General features: G+C 38.8%; 2 protein-coding genes across 6 annotated transcripts in view; one reads left to right on the top strand and one right to left on the bottom strand.

Moving 5' to 3' along the window:
- Positions 1-22090, top strand: part of cacna2d4a (calcium channel, voltage-dependent, alpha 2/delta subunit 4a) — a gene marked incomplete at its 5' end in the record, with an annotated part of 43005 nt that overhangs the window by 14970 nt on the left and 5945 nt on the right. The window contains 8 exons of the mRNA XM_081362656.1: positions 16389-16450; positions 18455-18469; positions 18565-18612; positions 18757-18819; positions 20645-20715; positions 21404-21479; positions 21784-21836; positions 21920-21975. Coding sequence (XP_081218782.1) covers positions 16389-16450; positions 18455-18469; positions 18565-18612; positions 18757-18819; positions 20645-20715; positions 21404-21479; positions 21784-21836; positions 21920-21975 — 444 coding nt within the window. The remainder of the gene's footprint in view (positions 1-16388; positions 16451-18454; positions 18470-18564; positions 18613-18756; positions 18820-20644; positions 20716-21403; positions 21480-21783; positions 21837-21919; positions 21976-22090) is intronic.
- On the bottom strand, positions 251-22063 carry lrtm2a (leucine-rich repeats and transmembrane domains 2a). 5 transcript variants are annotated; one of them, XM_081364040.1, is made up of 5 exons: positions 22028-22063; positions 14567-14652; positions 10286-10445; positions 7063-7659; positions 251-4545 (listed from the first exon to the last, which is right to left on the bottom strand). In XM_081364040.1, exons 3-5 carry the CDS (start codon positions 10344-10346, stop codon positions 4091-4093), a joined length of 1113 nt encoding a protein of 370 aa, XP_081220166.1. In that variant the 5' UTR covers positions 10347-10445; positions 14567-14652; positions 22028-22063; the 3' UTR covers positions 251-4090. The 5 variants fall into 5 exon arrangements, with proteins under 5 accessions (XP_081220166.1, XP_081220165.1, XP_081220164.1 ...); XM_081364039.1 differs by lacking the exon at positions 22028-22063 and adding an exon at positions 12479-12551 and having other exon boundaries at positions 14581-14610; XM_081364038.1 differs by lacking the exons at positions 14567-14652; positions 22028-22063 and adding exons at positions 12457-12551; positions 13222-13461.

Below are 22090 nucleotides of genomic sequence, written 5' to 3'. Positions count from 1 at the left end.
TTTTCTCATTACTCACACAGACACACATAATTGATGACTTGTACTGTATTAATGCATTCATGAAAAGGAAAATATATTAAAGGACAGGAAGTCACTTGATAGGAATTTGGGATACGTTATCTGCTAGTATTCTCATTCCTTTAGCATTTGCTCTGAAAATCCGTTTCAAGCTTTTAGAGCCCTCAAAAAATAGTCACAGGCAAAGCTATTGTCTACTGTAATATAAATGTTTGTTTTTTTTTCTGGAAAAATACATGGTTATTTTGAATGGTAGTCAATGGAAAATGATGTTTAATGCCACCATAATGGTTTAGTTACATTATCAACCAGCAGGGGCTTACTGTGCTATGCTAATCAGCCACCGCTTGACCCCTTCATTTATCTATCCGTTTAGATTTTTAATCTGGATCTCTCTCCATTTTTGTGAGAATCTGAAGAAGCATATTTTTATCATTTTACTTTGAGCAAACTGTGTGTGAGTGCTGCTGAATCTTACACTTCAACGTTTACAGAAATACATTCTTTATTCATTTTTAACACAGAATTATATCACAGATCACAAATCATATTTCAAACTGATTTTCATCAAGCGAAAATATAAAGAAGGATCTCATATCAGTCTTAGAAAAAAGGTCAAGTGAAGAAAGGGTCACATCAATAAGCTATAAGATATTAAACCAGAACTTCATAAAGATCTTGAAGATGCTTTCAGCTCAGTCAAATGGGCAAATCCTTTCCTTTCATCAATCCAATGGGATTTACAAAGCGTGTAGTGAAGTGTGTGTGTGTGGTGTCCCTGCTCTTAAATGTAAGGCCAGGACCAAGAGTAAACACACCTCAGCAGAGTCATTGCTCATTTATATACCGCCCTTCATATTCACTGGCATATTTGCTGACAGTCAATAAACAAGCATGTGCTCACTTTTGAGATTATTCGCAATAAGTGCAATTTGACGGGAACGTATTAGTCCACCAGTGGCAAAAGTGCTTTCGTCTTTTCTTTTTACATAACAGAGGATACAGGGTATGTGTTTTGTCGCCCCGTGCAGAGTACAGGCCCATGACACATGCTGTATAAAATAAGAGCTAAAAGAACAGTAATGGCAAGAGAGACTGCAACCATTAGACAAAACTCCTCTAATTAATAATTCATGAGTTTTCTCTGAATTCTCTTATGGAGAATTTTTAGGAGTTCCTCTACAAAAGGAGTTTTCACAGGAAACACAGGGAAAAGTATAATCAATTTTTTGCAATCAAGTTATTGTTCATAAATAATTTGTAAGACACAGATTAAAATAGATACATATATTCAACATACTTTTGAATAAATGTATATCTGTACTTATATATACTCAGCATATGGCTGCAGATATCATTGAACACAAAGATAAAAGTCAGAGATGCTTAACTGCTGGTGTGGGTATTAGCACACAAATTAGTTGTACTTTGATTTTCAATTTTTTTGCCAGCAACCACACCACTAATTTGCATTGGTAATGAATAGTGTGTAGGAAAGATTGTTGCTATAGTTACAGCGGAAGAGCATCTCCTAAATCCGGATGAGGTGGTGTGATATTTGCTCCACACCCTTGTTCCTTCTGCACATCCTTCCTATAGATGGCAGCATTGTGCAAAACACCCAATAATGACGGTACTCTTGACATTATAATCTGTTTCTAAATTTTCAATAATACTGAGGAAAAAAATATGCTGGTTCACATTACCAGTGTGCAGCTAGTTTCTGACAGTCTTTCTTTCCATTTTTCGTCCAGTTGCTGAGGCTGATTACCGCAGAAAAGCTTATATTATATCTGTGGGCTTCTGAAAGCCCAAGTCAAATTTATCTGAATTATTTAGTCTAAACAACATCTGCCCTCAAGGAAAAGCGAATTATGCAAATTGGTCCACAAGCAGAAAATTGATCACACAGACTCAATCGATTCTCCTCCATCGCCAGCCCAATAGAAAAGATCAGACTAAATCAGCTATGACATCCTAATCCAGAATTAAACTACAGATCAACAAAGACACTGATTTATATTGCACAGAAAAAGTCTATCTTAATAAATGTAAGGTTTTATTTCCCTCTCATCTATTTCCTTTCTGTTTTTTGTTTAGAGGGTAGCTATCACTGTGCTTCTTTAGCCACCAAGGTGTAATTAACAGTTCCAATAGCCACAATCTGCCACCCTCCACTAACACCAACAGAGTCCTCAGCCTGCTCTACATTAGCACTTGACTTCACAATACTTCAAGACACTTCACGATAGACGCCAGGGCTGGATTCTTCTAGTCTTACAAAAACAAGTCTGACCTCTAGAGATGAACATGGAGAAACAACAAACCGTAAACAATGTTATCAACACAAATTATTACACAATACATAGGACAAACCTCACACTTAAAAACATAAAAACTGGGGTCACGTCACATTGTACAGAATATATTATAGCTGATAAATAAGGTGGGAATATTTCAAATATGATATGTGGGGGTTATGATGTTCAGTTCACACTGGGGTAGGGTTAAGGGTTAAAATTAGGGTTGGTAGTGGTATTTGTATCTGGGGTTTAATTTTTGGGGATTTGGATAAGAGTTGAAGGTTTAGCGTAAGAGTTATTTGGATTTGAGATGGCGGGAGTATTAGACTTGGGGTTCATATTAGTGATGGAGGTTCATGGTAAGGGTAGTGTTTATGGTTTAGAGCTGGGGGTTTTGGTTAGTGTTAGAGACTGGGATAGAGTTGTGGGTTAGGATAAGTGATGGAGGTTTAAGGTCATGGCCCCATTTCACAGACAGGGCCTAGACTAAGCCAGGATTAGGCCTTAGTTCAATTAGGGCAATTAAGTAAATTATATGTTATAATGTTTATAAAAAAACATTAATGCTGTGCATCCTGAGACAAAACAATGGCACTGACATTTTTAAAGAAATGTCAGTGCAAGTTGATTTCAGTTAAAACACCTCAAACATGCATTTTAGTCTGAGACTAGCTTAAGCCTTGTCTGTAAAACCAGGGGCATATTAGTGATGGAGGGTAATTGTAAGGATAGGGATTAGTGTTGGAGGTTTAGGGTTGGGGGTCAGATTAGGGTTAGAGTTGGGGGTTAGGAATAGTGATGGATGTTTAGGGTTAGGGGTTCAGATTACTGATGGAGGTTTATGGTAAGGATAAGGATTTGTGTTATAGGTTTAGGTTTGGGAGTAGAGTTAGAAGTTTAAGATTACACCATGTCTACACTGATGCTGCAACGGCTTGAGGCTGCCTACACTGGAAACTTAAAAGTGAATGTTCCAAATCAAATTGTCCTTTTGCCGGAAGCAGAGTAAGCGCATGTAGTATGTCAGAAATCGGGGCATCCGTTTATGGTCTGTAACTCGGTGCATTGCATTGGAATGTATCCACTGTAGACAGCATCGATTATAATGAGTGTTATTGCCATTTGGTGTAATGTGCCACTTACACGTACCACCCGGTGTAGAACACAGTGTTGGAGGTGATGGTTGGATTAGTTATGGAGGTTTATGGTTTAGTATTGAACTAAGAATCATAATACTAAGGATTAGGATTAGTATTGAAGGGTTAGGGTTAGAGTTGGGGGGTTTGGATTAGTGTTGTGAGGGTTGGGATTAGAGTTAAAGGTCTCGGATTGGGGTTGGGATTAGTGTTGGGGGTTAGAGTTATGATTGCAGGTTTGGATTGATAGCTAGGCTGCTACTGAGGCAAATGCTAATGAGAGCATGTGATCCTCTAGAAACATCAGGGTTCAGGAACTGTGAACAGTTGCATCCACGCCTCCTCTGCTGAGATCCTCTCAACATTGGGGGAGGGTGGGGGAGTTCTAAAGTGCTGAGTGGTCCCTCTTGTCCTGGGGCAAATAGGTCAAAGGTCATAGGCCAAAGTTTAGCGATTGAGTAAAGTGTAAGTCTGAGAGTCAGAGAGAGTCTTAAGAAGGACAGAGAAACAGGAAACAGGGACTATAAATCCTCTACTGGGCAGCTAAATGATCATCAAATGTGCAGACCAACCAGTAAAGGATTCTTTATATTTGTGGATGACCTCTGAACTCTGAATCTCTCCCCCATTCCCCTATGCAACTGATGAGATCTGTTTCTCCTCCGAGTCGCCTTCTGCCTCTGCGTCACCCATCAATGGCTGCCTCTTCTTTAGCTCTCGCTGGTATTTCGCCATTAGAGAGGCATATATGCAGCCGTATGCTGCGGCAGCTACCATCATAATACACACGATTCCACAGACCACACCAGCGATCACTACTGTACCGATCGCCCTGCGAACACTGACCGGCCGATAGCGCTGCTTCACACAGTCTGGTAGCTCCGCCTCCGTACGCACCACTGCACCTTCGGACGATGGAGTGGGTGTCCCACGAAAACATGGTGGAGATCCACCTTTGCTCCCAGCCCCGCCCCCATTCTCATCCTCCAATTGCAGACAGTAGTTGAACATCTCCACAGGAACACCCCTGATGTCACGGCCCCTTAAGTCCTTTGGGAGCGTACACTCAACGGCATCGACATAACCGCCTACGACAGAAAGCAATAGAGAAAGAGAAATCAAAAATGTATCTCTCTGAGGTAAACAATAGTATCCTCTAATGAATTTAAATGGTGGCTTCAAGCCCTCCAAAATAGCACCGCACAGCTAGGAGGGTCAGAAGCCTCTTCAATGAGCGTGTGTGTTTGTATGAGAGAAAGAGTGGTAGCTGGTGTATAATTAATAAGCCTGACATGCATACAGAAGCTCTGTTCCAAAACCTAGTGATTTGCCACACTGCCTGCATAGGCAGCTGCCTTCTAAGGCAACATGCTAACTGTCATGGAGTGACTAATTTGGAGTGCTCTACAGAGGCAGCAACTCCACATGCCACACAAATATAATTCTGTACAGGGTAGTTGACTCGCACTTGATTTTAAAATAGCTTGTAATTGGCATCTCACGAATGGTGCAATAATCCAGTACATATCACACAGCTAATGGTGCAATAATCCAGTATGCATAAAATACACAGTACAAACAAATTTGGGGTAAAATATAATAATTTTTTTCTGATTTATTTTTTTCTGAATATTTTTAATTACCGAATGATATATAATGTAAAAGTAATTCATTATAAAACTGTGTTACTCCCTAAAAAGTAACTAATTGTGTTACTTAGTTACTTTTTATGGAAAGTAATGAGTTAACGTTACTTCTTCTCATCTGGGCTGGGCTTGCTTGTTTGTTTTTCAAATGTTAAAGCCCTTTCACACCCAAAGTGAAATGAATAAGCCTCGGGCTGAGGGAAATGCAAATTCACACCTGTACAGTAGAGGGCACAGCTCAAACAAACCTTTCCGCTGTGCTGCCATTCTGGATTGCAGAAGAATAGGACACAGGAGAAGAAATTTCACTCTTCAGCAATAAAAACAAAAAATCAAACACAAATGTGATGTTTATCTAAAGCCATTTTTTCTTATTCGTATCATATGGTTGAATTAAATCATCAAAGGTCAGCAGCAAAGAAATTAGTTAATAAAGTGAAATTAATATTATGTTTGCATAATATTCTGAGTTTGCATTTCACAGTTTTTATTCATTTTGAGGAATACTGAATCTGTTTTTGTGAAAGTGGCATGAATAATTGCTCAAAATTAGTCTAGAACTACAATAACCATCATATTTACACAGCGCACACAACGCCTCTGCACTTAACATGGGGACAGGAGAGATGACAGTCAATAAATGGGAGACCAAAGTAACTTGCTTTACTTATTTGAAAAAGTACCTCAGACATTTTCTTGCAAATTTAAAAGTAATGTATTACTTTACTAGTTACTTGAAAAAAATCATGTTACTTGTAATGCGTTACCCCCAAACACTGTATATAATGTTATTCATTTCCCATCCAGTATCTTGGATTTTCTTATTAAGTTTGTTGCATCGTGGGATTTCCATTAAAAAACATTGAATGCTGCCTGAATTTGGTCAAAACAAAGTATTTTGGAAGGTACAGTAGTGTAAGTAAGGTCAAGAAAGTATTTTGGTTGCCTTAAATGGCGCATCTGTATGCAGCTCACTAGGTATTGGAACAAAGCAAGAGACTCAGAGCCCACCATGACTGGAGTCTCTTTCTCACACACTAAAAGCTTTGTGACTCAGCCTCTCATGTCTGTTTCAAATCCCCCTCCCTCTCAAAGATGCTCTGAAACAGAATTAAATGAGTTTCTCTGACTCAGAATAGAAGGATGGATTGAGACAGACAGAGAAAAATAGAAAGTGAGAGGTATGGAGAATAAGAAGCTCTTCTTCACAATTATTGTTGGGGTTTTGCCACATTTCATTGCCAGTGGTAGACAAAAGATAGATAGGAAATTATTAGGGAGAGAGTGGGTACATTTCCTACAATAAGTCTGGAGTACATGCACTTACCATTAGGTTACAGCTCCATCTGTTAAGAGCAGGGTTCACCAATCTCGGTCCTGGAGGGCGTCTCTCCTGCAGAGTTTAGCTCCAACCCCAATTAAACACACCTGAACCAGCTAATCAAGGTCTCACTAGGCATACTAGAAACTTTCAAACAGGTGTGTTGGAGCTGGTTGGAGCTAAACTCTGCAGGACAGCGGCCCTCCAGGACCGAGATTGGTGAACCCTGATTAAAAGGTTTAATAAACCTCTTTTAAATCCCAAAATTCTGGTTTATAGCCCTTGCAAAATGCCAATAAACATGCACTTTACATGATTACACATACAATTTTAATGCCATACAGTAATTCGATAATGTTGAAATATATTGATGGAAGAATAATTTATTCAGATTTTAAATATTAAAAGGTTTAATTATTTATTGAACACTGATGTCTATTATCTGTTGTCGCCTCTCTGAGAACAGTGATTTTACCATTGTTAAAGGCGTTAAGGCAGTCCACTGTGGCCCAATGCCAAAGAACACACCTTCCTTATGGTAAAATCCTAGTAACCTACAGCCTCTTGTGGCATATTGCTCAAATGACGTGTTTTTACACCTGTAGAGAATAAAAACACTACGCACACACAACCCTCACCTCGGTATATTAGCCACTCCATCCAGTGTTTGAAGTCTCTCAGGTTGCAGTCACACTCCCAGGGGTTTATGCCCAGCTCCAGGTGCTGAAGGTTGACGAGAGGCTCAAATGTGGCTCTCTCCAGGGCGTGAAGTCTGTTCCCAGCCAAGGAGAGCCAGGTGAGCCCCTGCAGCTCATCCAGCAGGCCCAGCGGCACAGTGGCCAAGCCGTTCAGAGACAGATCCAGCCTCCGCAGCTGGGTCAGGCCACGAAATAACTCCCGATCCAAAACCGTAAGGCTGTTGTTGCGCAAACTCAAATCGCTCAGGTTACTCAGCTCACGGAACAGTCTGGAAGGCAGGTTGTCCAGATAGTTGTTGGACAGGTCGAGGCTCTCAAAGGTGCTCAGATTGGCAAAGGCCGAGACGGGCAGGGAGGAGAGGCGGTTATTGGCCAGAAAGAGGGTACGTGTGCCCTCCGGGAGAGAAGTGAGAGCGGGCACAGATACTAGACTCCGCCCACTGCAGTTAGCTTCCAGTGAGTTACACACACACTCTGAAGGACAGCCAGCGCATAACTGCAGCAACGTAGCACACACACTCAGCACACCTAGCAGACCTGTGTGAATGAAGAAAAAAAGAGAAGTGTATATCGTCTGAAAGAGTTGACATAGATGTGAAAGATTGATGTGCCACTGTGAATCATATGTACTGTATTTAATAAAGGAGACCAGTGCTCAACACAACTGAACCTGTGGCTTCCGCTCCAACCACACTAGTTTAAACTGGAGATAGACATAGCAGTATTTCTGATGCACTCGCTGCAAGTAGCTACTGTCTGTGTCGCAGCACCTTCAGGATATTTTTGCGCAGGATGTGTTTTGATTATTGCAAGATGTACTCTTATTGGTTCAATTGACCCAAAATGAAAATTCTGTCATTATTTACTCACCTGCATGTCTTTTCAAAACTCTATGAGTTTCTTTCTCTTTAGAACACAAAAGAAGTATACTGCATGACCAAAATGCTCCAAAAATTACAACAAATGCAAAAAAAAAAAAATCCCACTTCTGACAAACTCAACATTTGGCTACGGGCTGAAGCTAGAGTCTTTAACCCTCTGGTTAAAAATAAATACAAAGTTCATATCACTTGTATGCTAATTCAGTCATAAGTCTTCTGAAACCATACAGTTGCTTTGTGTGAAGAAAATTCCTAAATGTAGCTTGTTTTTTACTGAAAATCAATGAGACACACATTTGACATGACATCAAACTTCTATTAGTTTAATTGAATGTGAGTGTGAATGAGATTTGAGAACGACATTCAACATAAGGGTGAGTAAATTATGACGTGTGAATTTTTTGTGGTTTCCTGAATGGGATTCTTGAGTTGGCTAAATGTTTCTTCTTGGATTATGTAGCATTATAGATTCTTAAGATCAGTAAATCATCAGTAAAGCATCGGTAAAGAGTTTTTACTCTCTTTTTTTTTTAAGAAAAAAAAAAAAACCTGCAATGGTTGACAGTTAGTGGGTTACAATTGGGTTACTGGACTCTTCCAACCCTGCATATGTCTATTCCAATAGGGTTAAAGTTAGCAGGATAGCAAAATAAATTGGCTTATCAGCTCTTGCCAGGGATGAGAAAATGCTTCCCATATCTTTGTTGTTTGATAATTTTGCATATTTTTGGGCCTATGCAGCCTAAAAAACCTAAAAAGGTTCTCCTACGGCATCAGGCTTTTCCGTTCTTTTTTGTAAGAGTGTATGATGGGAATATAATGTGCCTCAGAGATAAACAGAGAACGTCCTCTGCTCTGCCATTACAAAGCAAACATTTGCCAACTGTTTGTCACCTCTCTCTTTTATGCAACACAATGTGGTGGGGGGGCAATGTCTCTCTGTGTGTGAGACAATCAGATGCTATCAATGGATATGACGGTTTAAACATTGAGATCCCAGTTGTCTCGTTGAACGTGTGTGTGTGTGTGAGTGTTTGGCAGTTTAAGTGCAGACAGATGCAGTTACAGCACTCGGAAATCTGATCCTGACCAGCCTCAACACCCTGATCCCTTTGTAATCAGAGACACACACAATCATCACTCGCACGCTCTCTCTCTAATACACACTCGCACAATTCTGTGTAATCTCAATAATTAATCCGTCCTTCTAAACTATGTAGTTGTGAATTATTCTAGAATTGCTGTTTTGGCCTGTCAACCTTCAATTTATCCCTTTCTTCTCTCATCCCTTATTCTGTTTGGCTGAGACAAAAACTTCAGCTTTACAGAAAAGACACAAAAGCACCATAAAAGTAGTTCATACTTACATTCTCTCTGCTCTATATTCTATACTCTATTTTTATTAAAGCTGTTATTTACTTAAAATATTTTCATCCAGTGAGCAATTAATTTCAACAACCAGGTCTGTCCAATTTATGATTGAATCTTTCAGACAGGTTTTATGTAATGGATCAACATACTAATTGAAAGGATCCGACTCAAGAGAAATAATCATTATGTGATCTCTTAATGAATGCGTCAAGTAGAGCTATGTCAAGATAAATCAGTAAATAATTTCAATTTCAGGCTTTTCTCAAATCCCCACACAAAGCAAGCTTTTGACTTCAGAAGACTTTGAATAGCGTCTTTGATAGTGTCTTTTTGGACCTTCACTTTCATTAAATTGAAAACAGTGGCTAGGATATTCTTTCAAAAAGCATTGTGTTCTCTAAGAAAGTAATACAGAATAAGTATTGGCTTATACTGTAGGATAGAGATTTTAAGTTTGACTCCGAACCGGCAGCAGGTAAAAATTTTCCACTATACTGTAGTATTTGTGACAATGCAGCAAAACTGTGTGTGTTTGTTGCCCCTGCATTGCTTCATGCAGATCTTTAATCAGACACACACATTAACTAAAGCCATTCTAATCCATCTGTTGCAGGGGCAGCTGGTGATGTACGCCGCACTCTATACCACTATACACACCCACACAGGCACATACGTCAACACACACTGCCTTTCTTTCCACAAACACATTAATAAAACAGAACGCAAACTGATGCATTTCGGAAAGTGATCAATGTACATAATTTAGATCATTGATATTCACTATTTGGACAAAGCATTTAAAACCGTATGAATGGAATCGGTACTTAAATCCTCTTAAAACCCAACACCTTCAGAAAAGTGAGTGTGTGTGTGTGTGTGTGTGTGTGTGTGTGTGTGTTAGTTGGGCTCACCTTGACTGTCCAGATTTCCTCTCCTCCTGCGACCGACTGTAGGTGCAGTGCTGAGCTGCATGTCTGCGCTTCTACGACTGCAGCTGCCTCAGATTCGCTGTGGCATCAGCTGGCCCTGATGCCAGCCTCCACAGGCAGCGATACGGGGCCAGTGATGACACTGCAGAGAGAGTTTGAAGGATAGTCAGTTTCTTTTTCAGTACATAACTTGACGCTTAATTGTTTACTGCCCGTGTTAGCATAGATGACTTGCTGAGCGTGTGAGCTGGTGTGGTTTGTGTTTTTTTCCCCCAATAAGTATCTGTGGTGATTGTTCACAGCTCACTTCCCGTCAAAGTTGATTCCTTCTGTGCGCTCTCTACTCAAGGCTCAATGGAAAACATTTTAAATTAGGAAAGATCAAATTAGCAATTAACTTTTAACACACAAACATTGCAACATAATGCTTCTCGAATCTGTTCAATATTCTAGTAGACTAGTTAACATATTCCAGGAGTGTGCGGTGATGGACAATACAGTTACATTCTAACCTACGAGAATGAAAAATCACAAATGAGAGCTCTTGAATATTTAATAGTGTTTTAATTGTATTTAAATATTTTATTATTGAATAATACTATTAATATTTAATATTATTTTCATCAGATGAGATTAAATGGAGGTCAAATGGAGACTTTTGCTTACATCTCCTGTTTCTCACTTTTTTTAAGTTTCCATGAAATCAGAATTCAGAATATTTCAGTGCTCATGATAAATAATTTATCAGGACACATCATTATTTTTTTAAATTCATGTATACTCATAATCTTTCATCAAAAACATTAACCCCCTCGAAACAACGTCTGTTCTTTTCTGCCTTTATTTAACTTCCTACGATCCAATCAATTCCCAAAGGACGAAATCAACATTTTTACATTTTTCTCTTTCCATTAGCGTTTCACTCGGATATAAATCACAATAGGAAAGAAAAGTCTATTGCAACTTCCATTTCATGCCGACTTTAACTACGAAAAGATGTCAATGCGTTTACTCTAGAGTTTCAGAGATCAAATACCAAACTCTGAGATCTCAATATGAGCTCAAACATTTCTAATCAAATTCTGTCATCAATGTCCGGGTGTGTGTTGATGAAAAGATAATAATTAATTAAATAATAAAAATTAAAACATTTGCAATAAATAATTGTAAAATAAAAACAATAAAGCACTTCATAAAACATCCCTTACCGACATCAAACTATGCAAATCAAAATATGCAAATGTTTTCTTAAATAATTTAAATATTACATGACAAAAAAAGTTGGGGAATCCCTGCTCTATACTCTTACGGTACGTCAGCAATTGCCTCATTTGTTTCTATTTGTATTTCTCATATATAATTACAGGAGAAATATCTGAGAAAAACTTAATGTATCAATCAAAAACGTAACTGAAATATCCTTTAAATCTGAGAGTCAGAACTTTCCTCCCGGTGCACAGCCGTCTGTAATACATCGGAGCTTACTGTACAGCTCTCCAGGGTACAAAAACCGTAGTAGAACTGGCGCTGCAGACGCGATTTAGTTAATTGAGGTACAGTAATATGACACTGAAACCCTCACAGCACATGACAGAGACGGGAATATTATTATAACGACATACCATTATGTAATACTAGTTGTGTAACGCAATGCTGTGAATGTGTGTGTCTCAGATCATTGAGCACAAGGTTACAAGTTGCTTCTGTTTATGCCAGGCCAGTTTGCTGTAAAATGGCCGCTGCTGTCTTAGACTGTGACACTTCGGCCTTGTCACCTGCCACATCCATCACAGCGTGCGTGTGTGTGTGTGTGTCTGTGTGTGCGTATTTGCGCAACGCAACACCAATACACCAGCCTGTCATCTGAAACGGCACAGTGGAAAAATGTGCAGACATTTAGAGGTTATATTGCGTGTGTGTGTGTGTGTGTGTGTGTGTGTGTGTGAGTGTGTGAGTGAGAGTTTCTGAAAACACCTTTTGGAGTTGCTCAACACGTGAATATTTTCAATGCATTACGTTTCCTAGAACATGCAAGTTTGAGGGTGTGACAATGTGAGTGTGTGTGAAGAAGAGAGGATAATTAGTAGAGGGATGTGTCATTTGACTCCCGAGCATGCAGCACACACACACACACAACACACACACACACTCACACGTGATGTAACAGTCTCTCACTTTAGCAGCATCTCTCTCCATGTCCAGTTCAGCACATATTTCACACTTTCTCACCCCACGCCGTACTAACTTCCTGTGAATGCACAAGGTCAACTATGAATGTGTGTGACAGCATATATGTTGTTACTGTGACTTGAAACACATAAGTAAATAGAAACGCCCTTTAGATGTTCACCTCTGAACCAGTCCTGCTGATCCCTTTTCTTTCTTTCTCATGCACACACACACAGAAGGCGGCAATCAAAGTCAACGGCGGCAAGAACAGAGCGAAGAAACGTTAGAAACAAAGACACGGAGGCCACGGGAATGAATTATTAAGAGCAGAATCACAAACAAAGACACGCTCTCATAAACACTCATTCAAGCAACACACATACAGTATGCGTAAAAACATACAAATCTCTTACACAAATGCTTTTTTGTCCTACCATATATATATATGCAAGTGTTCACAGGATTGCATATTGTAGAGACCATCTCACTCCAACATGCTCAAATACACTCAAAAGCAGCATTCCAGAACATCACCTGTGGTCACACACACATCTTTACATTTCCTTTGTGTCCAAATAAAAAAATGGGCATCACATGCTCTGTAACCCAAAACAACAGGCGAATGTGTCTGTCTAAAAAAAAAAAACATCCCTCGGCAAACATCATGCATAGACATCGTAATCATAATTAAGGCAAATTGTAATGTGTGCTTGTATATGTGTGTTATAGGTTAACAGTGTTTCACTCACCGTCTTTAGATGCTGTCCTTCTCGGCGTCCCCCCCAGGCTCACACACTCTCTCTCTCACACACACACACACGGTTGTGGGAGAAATTAGCGAATAGCAGCTCTCGTAACGCTCCAATATGGAAATGAAAATATCCTTCCGCTGCCAAGAGCAACGGCTGCCACAGAAGGAGAGATGGATCGGAGGAAGGAAGGAAAAACGATTAAAATAAAGAAGAGGGAGATGAAGGAGGGGAGTTAAATCCTGCGCAATGCCTTGTTGTAATGCTCACAGAGAGGAGGACAGAAAGAGAGAGAGAGAGAGAGAGAGAGAGAGAGAGAGAGAGAGTGTGAGTGAGTGAGTGAGTGAGTGAGTGAGAGAGAGAGAGAGAGAGGGGAGGAGGAGGCGTGCTCCAGTCTTTCAATTCTGTGGTTTCCAGCAGATCGGCTTGCCTCTGTGTTGGTATATTGAGTCCACAGAATGCACTTGTGTGTGTGTGTGTGTGTGTGTGTGTGTGTGTGTGTGTGTGTGTGTGTGTCAGGAGGTTGTCTCTTAAGCGCATACTGTCCTCAGGCTAGCCTTTGATGCGCATGTGTGTCTGTGTGAGTATGTGTGTGAGTAAGTGTGTGTGTTTGTGTGTTGCGTTCTCCATATGTGCATGTGGTGAGGCGTGCAGTGTAAGCGTGTGCCAGCCTTGTCAAAGATAGTAACATTAGTGAGGGATGAGGGGAGTGAGGAGGGGTAGAGAAGACAGCTGATTCTTTCTCTAGATAGATAGATAGATAGATAGATGGATAGATGCAACATTGCTGATTTTAATGGATGCATGTGAATCTAACTACTGTATCTCGGGGGGGAAAACCCTTATTATTGCTCCCTTGTTATGGATGGATGGATCCAATCACATGTTGCCATCACCAGCAGTGATGCATTTTACCCCTTGTGATGTCATCAGAGTGCTGACATCATGCAACAGCACAGGAATATAATCATACATGTACTCAGCATTGTTCACGTGGACAAACTGGACCAAATGTCACCCATGTAAACAAACATTTCTGCAATTGCCTGGTGTGCTGAATAATGCATAAAGGCACACAGGCCACGCTGCAGCAACAGCACCTCAAAAAAAGCTATTTATAAGAGGAAAAGCATTCTGCGACACCAGAAGCGTTTACCTCCTGTATGTTGTGGGCTGTTGCAACGCACCGTGTACTTCAGAAGGACCTCAGTGCCGCCCACATGCTTTCACATGCCAGACATTGACAAGAAAAAGCACTACAGCTCCATTAAATCCTTACCATGCCATTTCTCTCCTTATCAGAAGCCCTCTATGTTATGAAGAGTGTATGTGGGTGTGTACATACTGTGTGCTGCTCACGTTGAGGACAGTGTCATATTTGGGCGGTGAGTCTTCAAGGTGTCGATAGGGGCTGCGCTGACATCATGTTACCTAAGCAACAGAGAGAGAGAGAGAGAGAGAGAGAGAGAGAGAGGTGGGGGAATTGAGAGGGTGTTTTTTTGACTCACTGTTAGCGTATGCTCTTCGTGATAATCTGCCATGTAAAGACCCTGCTGCTCTGTTTGCCATCGCGCACACACACACACTGCAGTTCAGTCCTGTCAGATTCAAATAGATATTAACTACATTAGCATAATTTAGAATATCATTTAGAATTTGAAATGCATATTAAGCTAAGCATAAAACCATATAGCAGAATCTACTGCACAGATCAGTGAGCTATTTAAAACTATACATGAAGTAGTGTGCTCACACACACTCAGCTTATTTCTACATCAACATTAAGCTTACAGTATTATGACCAGAGGAATCTCATTCTTAATTAACAAGGTTTTGTTTTACATACTTGAAATAGCAACATGTGATTGGATCCTACCATCCATCCATCCATTCATAACAAGGGAGCAAGAATCTATTTTTGGAGAGTTTCAGGATCTGATGGTGTAGCCTATTCATGAAAAGGGCCACATCCATTTTACACATTCTCTCTCTCTCTCTGTCTTTACCCATCAAGTTGTAAAATCTGTTTATTTTAAGTAGGACTGGTTGCCATATTGTCGCTCTAAGCTTTTTGGTTGAGGTTTCATGCTGTATCACATCATTGTGTTTGTTTTTGTGTGTGGGATGTTTGTGTGGAAAAGAGAATGACGGAAGCTCAGAAAACTGGGTATTTACTGAATTATCTGCTCTGCTGGAGTCACATGTCTTCCGTCATTCACACTTCTAACTGTGCTGAGAACCGTCTGCGAGCTCGCTCGTCACTATTTTGGGTAATCTTCATTGCAGGGTTGTCCAAATCTTTAGGATGCTGGAGGAGACATGGTGACTGTAATCTTCCAGTATTATTACAGTATGTCTGCTAGGTCTAGAGCTTTATAATACACACATCTACTCATTCAAGAGATTGTCTGCCCTCAACTAGCCATCTTCCCTGCCCCGAGCAGCTATTACCAACACTGCCTTCCACTCTCTGCCACTCTATTAATTAGCTTCTGTATGATAGCTCTCTCTCTCTCTCTCTCTCTCTCTCTCTCTCTCTCTCTCTCTCTCTCTCTCTCTCTCTCTCTCTCTCTCTCTCTCTCTCTCTCTCTCTCTCTCTCTCTCTCTCTCTCTCTCTCTCTCTCTCTCTCTTCACTCAAACGAACAATTTACTGCAGTTTAATCAGACCCCACAGCTCACAGTAAATTCTAACTGTCCTACTAATTACACAGGGCCATTAAACAACAAAACCTTGTTCTGTAAAATGCAGCAGTTTATGGGGGAAGTGGATGTACAGATTGAGTTATTAGGTATCAGTGTTGATATATGAGGTAATGGGTTTAAGGTAGTAAACTGATGAGGTATCAGGTTTGAGGGGTTTAATATATGAGGTATATATCAGCACATTTTGCATTTTTAAGCTTGTGAGAGTGCATGGACACCCACTGATGCATGCTGGGATTATATATTTGCAAGTCGAACGGAATTGGGTCTTCAGCAAAAAAAAAGGGGGACAAAAAAAAACTCAGTCTCAGTCATTTTAAGTATTCACATAAGCATTTCTACAAACATATTTAATTTTACTTACTTAATACTTAATTTTTGCATTTCATTTGAGATGTTATAATACTATTAGAATACGAAAACAATTGTCTTATCTTTTTGTCTGTGTTTCTTTCCTGCATAGCCATAGGTGTACAGATGTCTCTTGAGATGTTGGAAAAAAGGCTTTGGTCTGTAGCCACTCAGGTACTAAAACTAATATATACTACAATTATACAATTATACTGTGTACAAAGTATTAATACATTTATGATTATATATATATATATATATATATATATATATATATATATATATATATATATATATATATGTATATGTATATATACATATATATATATATATATATATATATATATATATATATATATATATATATATATATATATGTGTGTGTGTGTGTGTGTGTGTGAAGAGTTCAGATGCAAAAGTGGCATCTGAAATTTTCTTCTAGAATGATAATTTGTATCAAGCTCGTATATGTAAGTTCAGTAATTTCACTTAAATGGCAATGAAAATTACCTATTAATTGTCATTTAAGTGAAATTACTGAACTTAAATATACGAGCTTGATAAAAATGATCATTCTAGAAGAAAATTTCAGATGGCACTTAGAGGCTTTTGCATCTGAACTCTTCATATATATTATTATAATTATTATTTTTTAAATATATAAGTTATATATTTATTTTATATTATATTATATAACAAATGTCAACAGGATGTCTCTCTCCACAAGGATATGTACACCAGCATGTGTGCGATACTGCCCGGATGGGTCTTATCTGTTTAAACATTGTGCATTTGATGGGAAGTGAAAACAAACACAATAATGTTAGTGGTGACACTCCTAGCACAGGCTTTTGTTTGATATTCATAATACAAACAGAAGATGTTACGTGTTGAGAGAGGAGTGGAAGAATAAGGAGAGGAGGTGATATCACTCTCTACATCCTCCTCAGGGAGAACACTCTCCCTTTTTTCTGGTACCCCTGGGATTTTCAATGCCTGAACGCTCTTCCACCTCAGCTGGCACATTACCACTGAGTCTGTGTTCACTCCTGACTGCAATATTAACTAATGCCACCACAGTGATTATTCTTACTGTTAAATGTTTGAAATGTTCAAGTACAAATTAAGAAAATCTTAAAGGATCAATAACAGTGCAGAATCCATAATGATTAACAACAGTGCAGAACATGACACACTGTAAGAAGAAATATGCATGCTGTTAGAAAGAGACCGGCATGTCTGTGTGTAAATTGTGCAAGGTTATTTTCAGCCATAGTTTTACTGTACATGAGCCACAAACACAAGCTCAGTTTGCCACAAGAGCACACGTGCATCATCCTTAATGAAGCAAGATAAATTTACTTGCGAAGCAGTTTAATTTTAAAGATAAAATATTATGAGAAAATATACAACTATTCAAAAGTTTGGGGTCAGTAAGATTTTTTTAAAATGTTTTTGAAAGAAGTCTCTTACAGTATGCTTACCAGGGCTGCATATTTGATCAAAAATAAATATTATGAAATATCATTACAATTAAAACCTTTTTTTTTTTCAATTTTAATATATTTTGTAATAAAAGGAATTTATTTCTGTGATGACAAAGCTGAATTTTTGAACTCCAGTCTTAAGTGTCACATGATCCTTCAGAAATCATGCTGATTTGCTGCTCAAGAAACATTTCTTAATTCATTATCAATGTTAAATACAATGTGCTGCTTAATATTTTTGTTGAAATCATGATACGTAATCCTTGTTGAAAAAAAGTATTGATTTCTTTCAACAGTAGTGTATATTAAAAATATATCGATCTGAAAACTCTTAATGTCATTATTAAGTAAATTTGTTTTACAGGAAAACAATAGTCTCTCAGTAAGCCACTCAAATGCTTCAATTGAGATAAGATCAATTAGATACGGATGAATCAAAATTAAATTGAGATATGATCTATGGATCTTTAACAGTTGCTGTAGTAAATATTCACAGGTTCTTATGAGAGGATTGTTTTCCTGTCCCTATTTTCAGCTGATACATGGCTAGAGTAAACGCACACAGGAGCCTGCACAGATCATGTGTTATAAGCAAGTGTTATAAGCAAGAGTTGAGTTTGAAGCTATCAGTCCTGAAATGTTTTTTTTTCCTTTTTTCACTACTGCTGCATATTATCTGGATGGACACCAGGCGAATGACACAGATGTATGTACTCACTACAAACAAGAGAATTTACACAATACTATGCAAAACGTAATGCTCAGTTTCTCTTTCTTTCTCAATGTCTGTTTATCATTTAGTGTTCTGGTGTAGAGGGGGTTTGTCCTCTAAGCTGTACTGATAATGCGGTGAGTATTATACAATATAGTATTTATAATGCAAGTGGTTGGTATCTAGAGCATTTGTGGACATATCGGTGAAAATATGTATCACCATTCCTCCATCAAACTAATTCAATGTGACAAAATGCTTTTTCTTTATTGTGTTTACAGGACGTCAACTGCTACGTCATTGACAGTAATGGCTTCATCATCATCTCTAAGGACAGGACTGATGTAAGAGCACTTAAAGTGACATGATAAGGTCAACACAAAATGCCCATTTGCAACCCACTAAACATCTGTAATGATGCAAAAATAGGCATTTCCGAGTGAAACTGAATATTAACACGTAGGGAAAGATGTAATTTTGTCCACTGTTAAAGAGATAGTTCACTTTGAAATTAAATTTTGGTATGTTTTAGCTTACCTCAAGGGCATCCAAGATGTAGGTGTCTTTGTTTCCACAGTAGTTTCAATTTTGATATTTTAAGGTCAAACCGTTCTTGTCTGTCAGTCATATAATGCAGGTCTATGGTCACCACCTCAAAGAGCATGCACAGAGAAGTCCAAATTAAACAATTTCCCATCGTAAGTACACATTGATGGCCTAAGACACCAAACGAGCGGTTTGTGTGAGAAAACGAACAGTATTTATATCGTTTTTACCTCTTGTACACTTTCCGGCGCTTGCGCAGACTAAGCCAGAACGCGCACACGTCACACACCAGAAAGCGCGCGCGCCCTCAGATCACTTGGACGTGGTTGTGTAGAGGTAAAAACGATATAAATACTGTTCGTTTTCTCACACAAACCGCTCGTTTGGTGTCTTAGGCCATCAATGTGTACTTACGATGGGGAATTGTTTAATTTGGACTCTGTGCATGCTCTTTGAGACAGTGACCATAGACCTGCATTATATGACTGACAGACAAGAACGGTTTGACCTAAAAATATCAAAATTGAAACTACTGCGGAAACAAAGACACCTACATCTTGGATGCCCTTGAGGTAAGCTAAAACATACCAAAATTTAATTTCAAAGTGAACTATCCCTTTAAGGGAATGGACTGTGAAAAGTGTCCGGTACACACCGGAATGAAGCCAGACCTGATAGTTCAATACTGGCTACTATTTACATGCTATTACATTTAAGAACTTTTTACATGAACAGTTATAAGGATATTATATATATATATCTATATAGATACTATCTAGATATTATATATATATATATATATATAGATGATATTAAAGGCCTCTTTACTGTGTGTGTGTGTGTGTGTGTGTGTGTGTGTGTGTGTGTGTGTGTGTGTGTGTGTGTGTGTGTGTGTGTGTGCGTGTGCGTGTGTGTGTGTGTGTGTTGTAGTGTAAATCACTGGAAATTTAGGTTAAGATTGTCACGCTCTGGTTCACAAATATACAGGAACAGAAGACAGTGACAACAAAACCAAACTGAACATAATTGTTACAAAGATGGGGAAATGACACGCAGTAAAAAAATATTTTGCCGTTTAAATGGTTCCATTGAAAGCAGGTCACAGTAAAAAAAAAAAAAAAATCAATGAAGTCATGAAATAAAACGGTTCTAAAATAAGGACATTGTGCTGTGAATAACACAGATTAAAAAAAGCTCTGTTTACCACTGACTCAGCATAGGAAAGTGACTGTGAAAATGAATAAATAAATAAATGAATGCATGAGGTGTTTTCCATCATTAGTAGAGATCCTATGAGAGAGAGAGAGAGAGAGAAAGAAGGAGAACAGTGCATCATCAGGGTAAATATAGAGAAGGGGAGGGATAACAGAGGTTATCTGAATAATTCAGCATGCTGGTGCGGTAAACGCTGACTCTGATGTTGGGCTGCAGCCCAAATGACGTTTAAAATTTGATTTCAGTGCTTTATCAAACAGTTAAGTCAAGATGTATGCGGCCTTAAAGCTAATACAGACGCATTCATTCAGAACTGTCATTGTTCCTATCGTGAACGAGAAAGAGATCCTGGTGAAATAAATAATAAATAACAATGTCCTGAAGTCTCTCTATTCTCTGTATCTGTAGGTTGGCAGGTTTCTGGGGGAAATCGATGGGTCGGTAATGTCACAGCTCTTGAGAATGGGCATGTTTAAAAGGTTAGAGAACTTTTTTTTTGCTACGAAACACTTAGCCGCTTTTCCACCGTCGGGCCGAACAGTTCTAAGAACAGTAAGGAATGGTTCCAGTTATATTTCCACTTGAGATTGGTTCAGCACGACATGATTACAAACTGGAATTCTAAGAAAGAATTCTTCATTTATTATCAATGTTGAAAACAGTTGTGCTGCTTAATATCTTTTGTGGAAACCATGATACTGGTAGAGCTGTGCGTGTTGTGACGTCGCCACTCACTTTCCTGTTGCCTGGCTGCCAGTTTCCTGTAGCTGGCCAAGCACATTATTAGTTAATAATAAAATTAAAAGAAATATCTGATCATCCTCTCTAACACGGTCACTATTTACAGGTCATATCATGCAAATTCTTGCGCTACCAAGGCAGCGATAGAAAAGTGGCTAATGGTTCCATGAAGAACTTTTAACATTCATGGAACCTTACAATTGCAACCTTACAAGCTCTTTATATATATATATTTTTAAATGTTTATGATCTTCAAACTAGGAAAAATGGTTAATTAAAAGAACCTTTCAGTGAACCATTTTTCTTAGTGTGAAGATCATAAACATAAAAAATAAAAAAATAAAAAACTTTATTTTTAAAATGTGCATTTAATGTAAATGTGAGGTAATGCATTAAGGTGTGTGTGTGTGTGTGTGTTTTCCACAGAGTGTTACTATATGACTATCAGGGCATGTGTAAGGCGAATACTCACTCTTCTAGCGGCGCTCGACCCCTGCTAAGTGTAAGCATTCTGCTGTCTGTTTTAATAACATCTACCAGAACACAACAGTCAGATGCTATCAGTGTAACATGTAATACATAACATTGCTGCTCTTGCAATCCATTGTGGTATGATTTTATGAGTGGAGGTCACAGGTCAGGGCTGATCTAGAAAAAAAGACTTGGCCTTCACGCCATGATCACAAAGACGAGATATGTGTCATGAGCTCTTGCACAGAAATTCTCAGTGTAACTGAAATGAAAGGATGCCATCTTGATTCTTTTATTCTATTTTCCCCTCATTCTGCTTTTCTTTCTTCCCTCAGCCCTTTTATAATCTCCTGGCAGTACTGAAATGGTTCCTATCGAACTTCTTGCTGTAAGTGTGGCTTTTTTTCTGCTCTTTACGACATCAGTGACTCAGTTCATCGCTTGTAAAATCGGACGTTTTTTCTCCGCCAGGTTTTTACTGGACTTCAACATCTACGGTCTATGGCATTCCGATCACTTTGCGGAGGGTATGTGTAAAGTAAACTAGATATAAATACTGCATTCATTTGTGTTACTCACCTGTTTGTATGGCCGTTCCTGTGTCTTCCTTCATCTTCACCTTCATCGTTTGCCCTTTTATTT

The sequence above is a fragment of the Scardinius erythrophthalmus genome (genome assembly GCF_964197995.2).
Source record: "Scardinius erythrophthalmus genome assembly, chromosome: 4".
Lineage (NCBI taxonomy): Eukaryota > Metazoa > Chordata > Actinopteri > Cypriniformes > Leuciscidae > Scardinius > Scardinius erythrophthalmus.
Note: the sequence above shows the minus strand (reverse complement) of the source record. Positions and strands in the feature narration are given on the sequence as shown.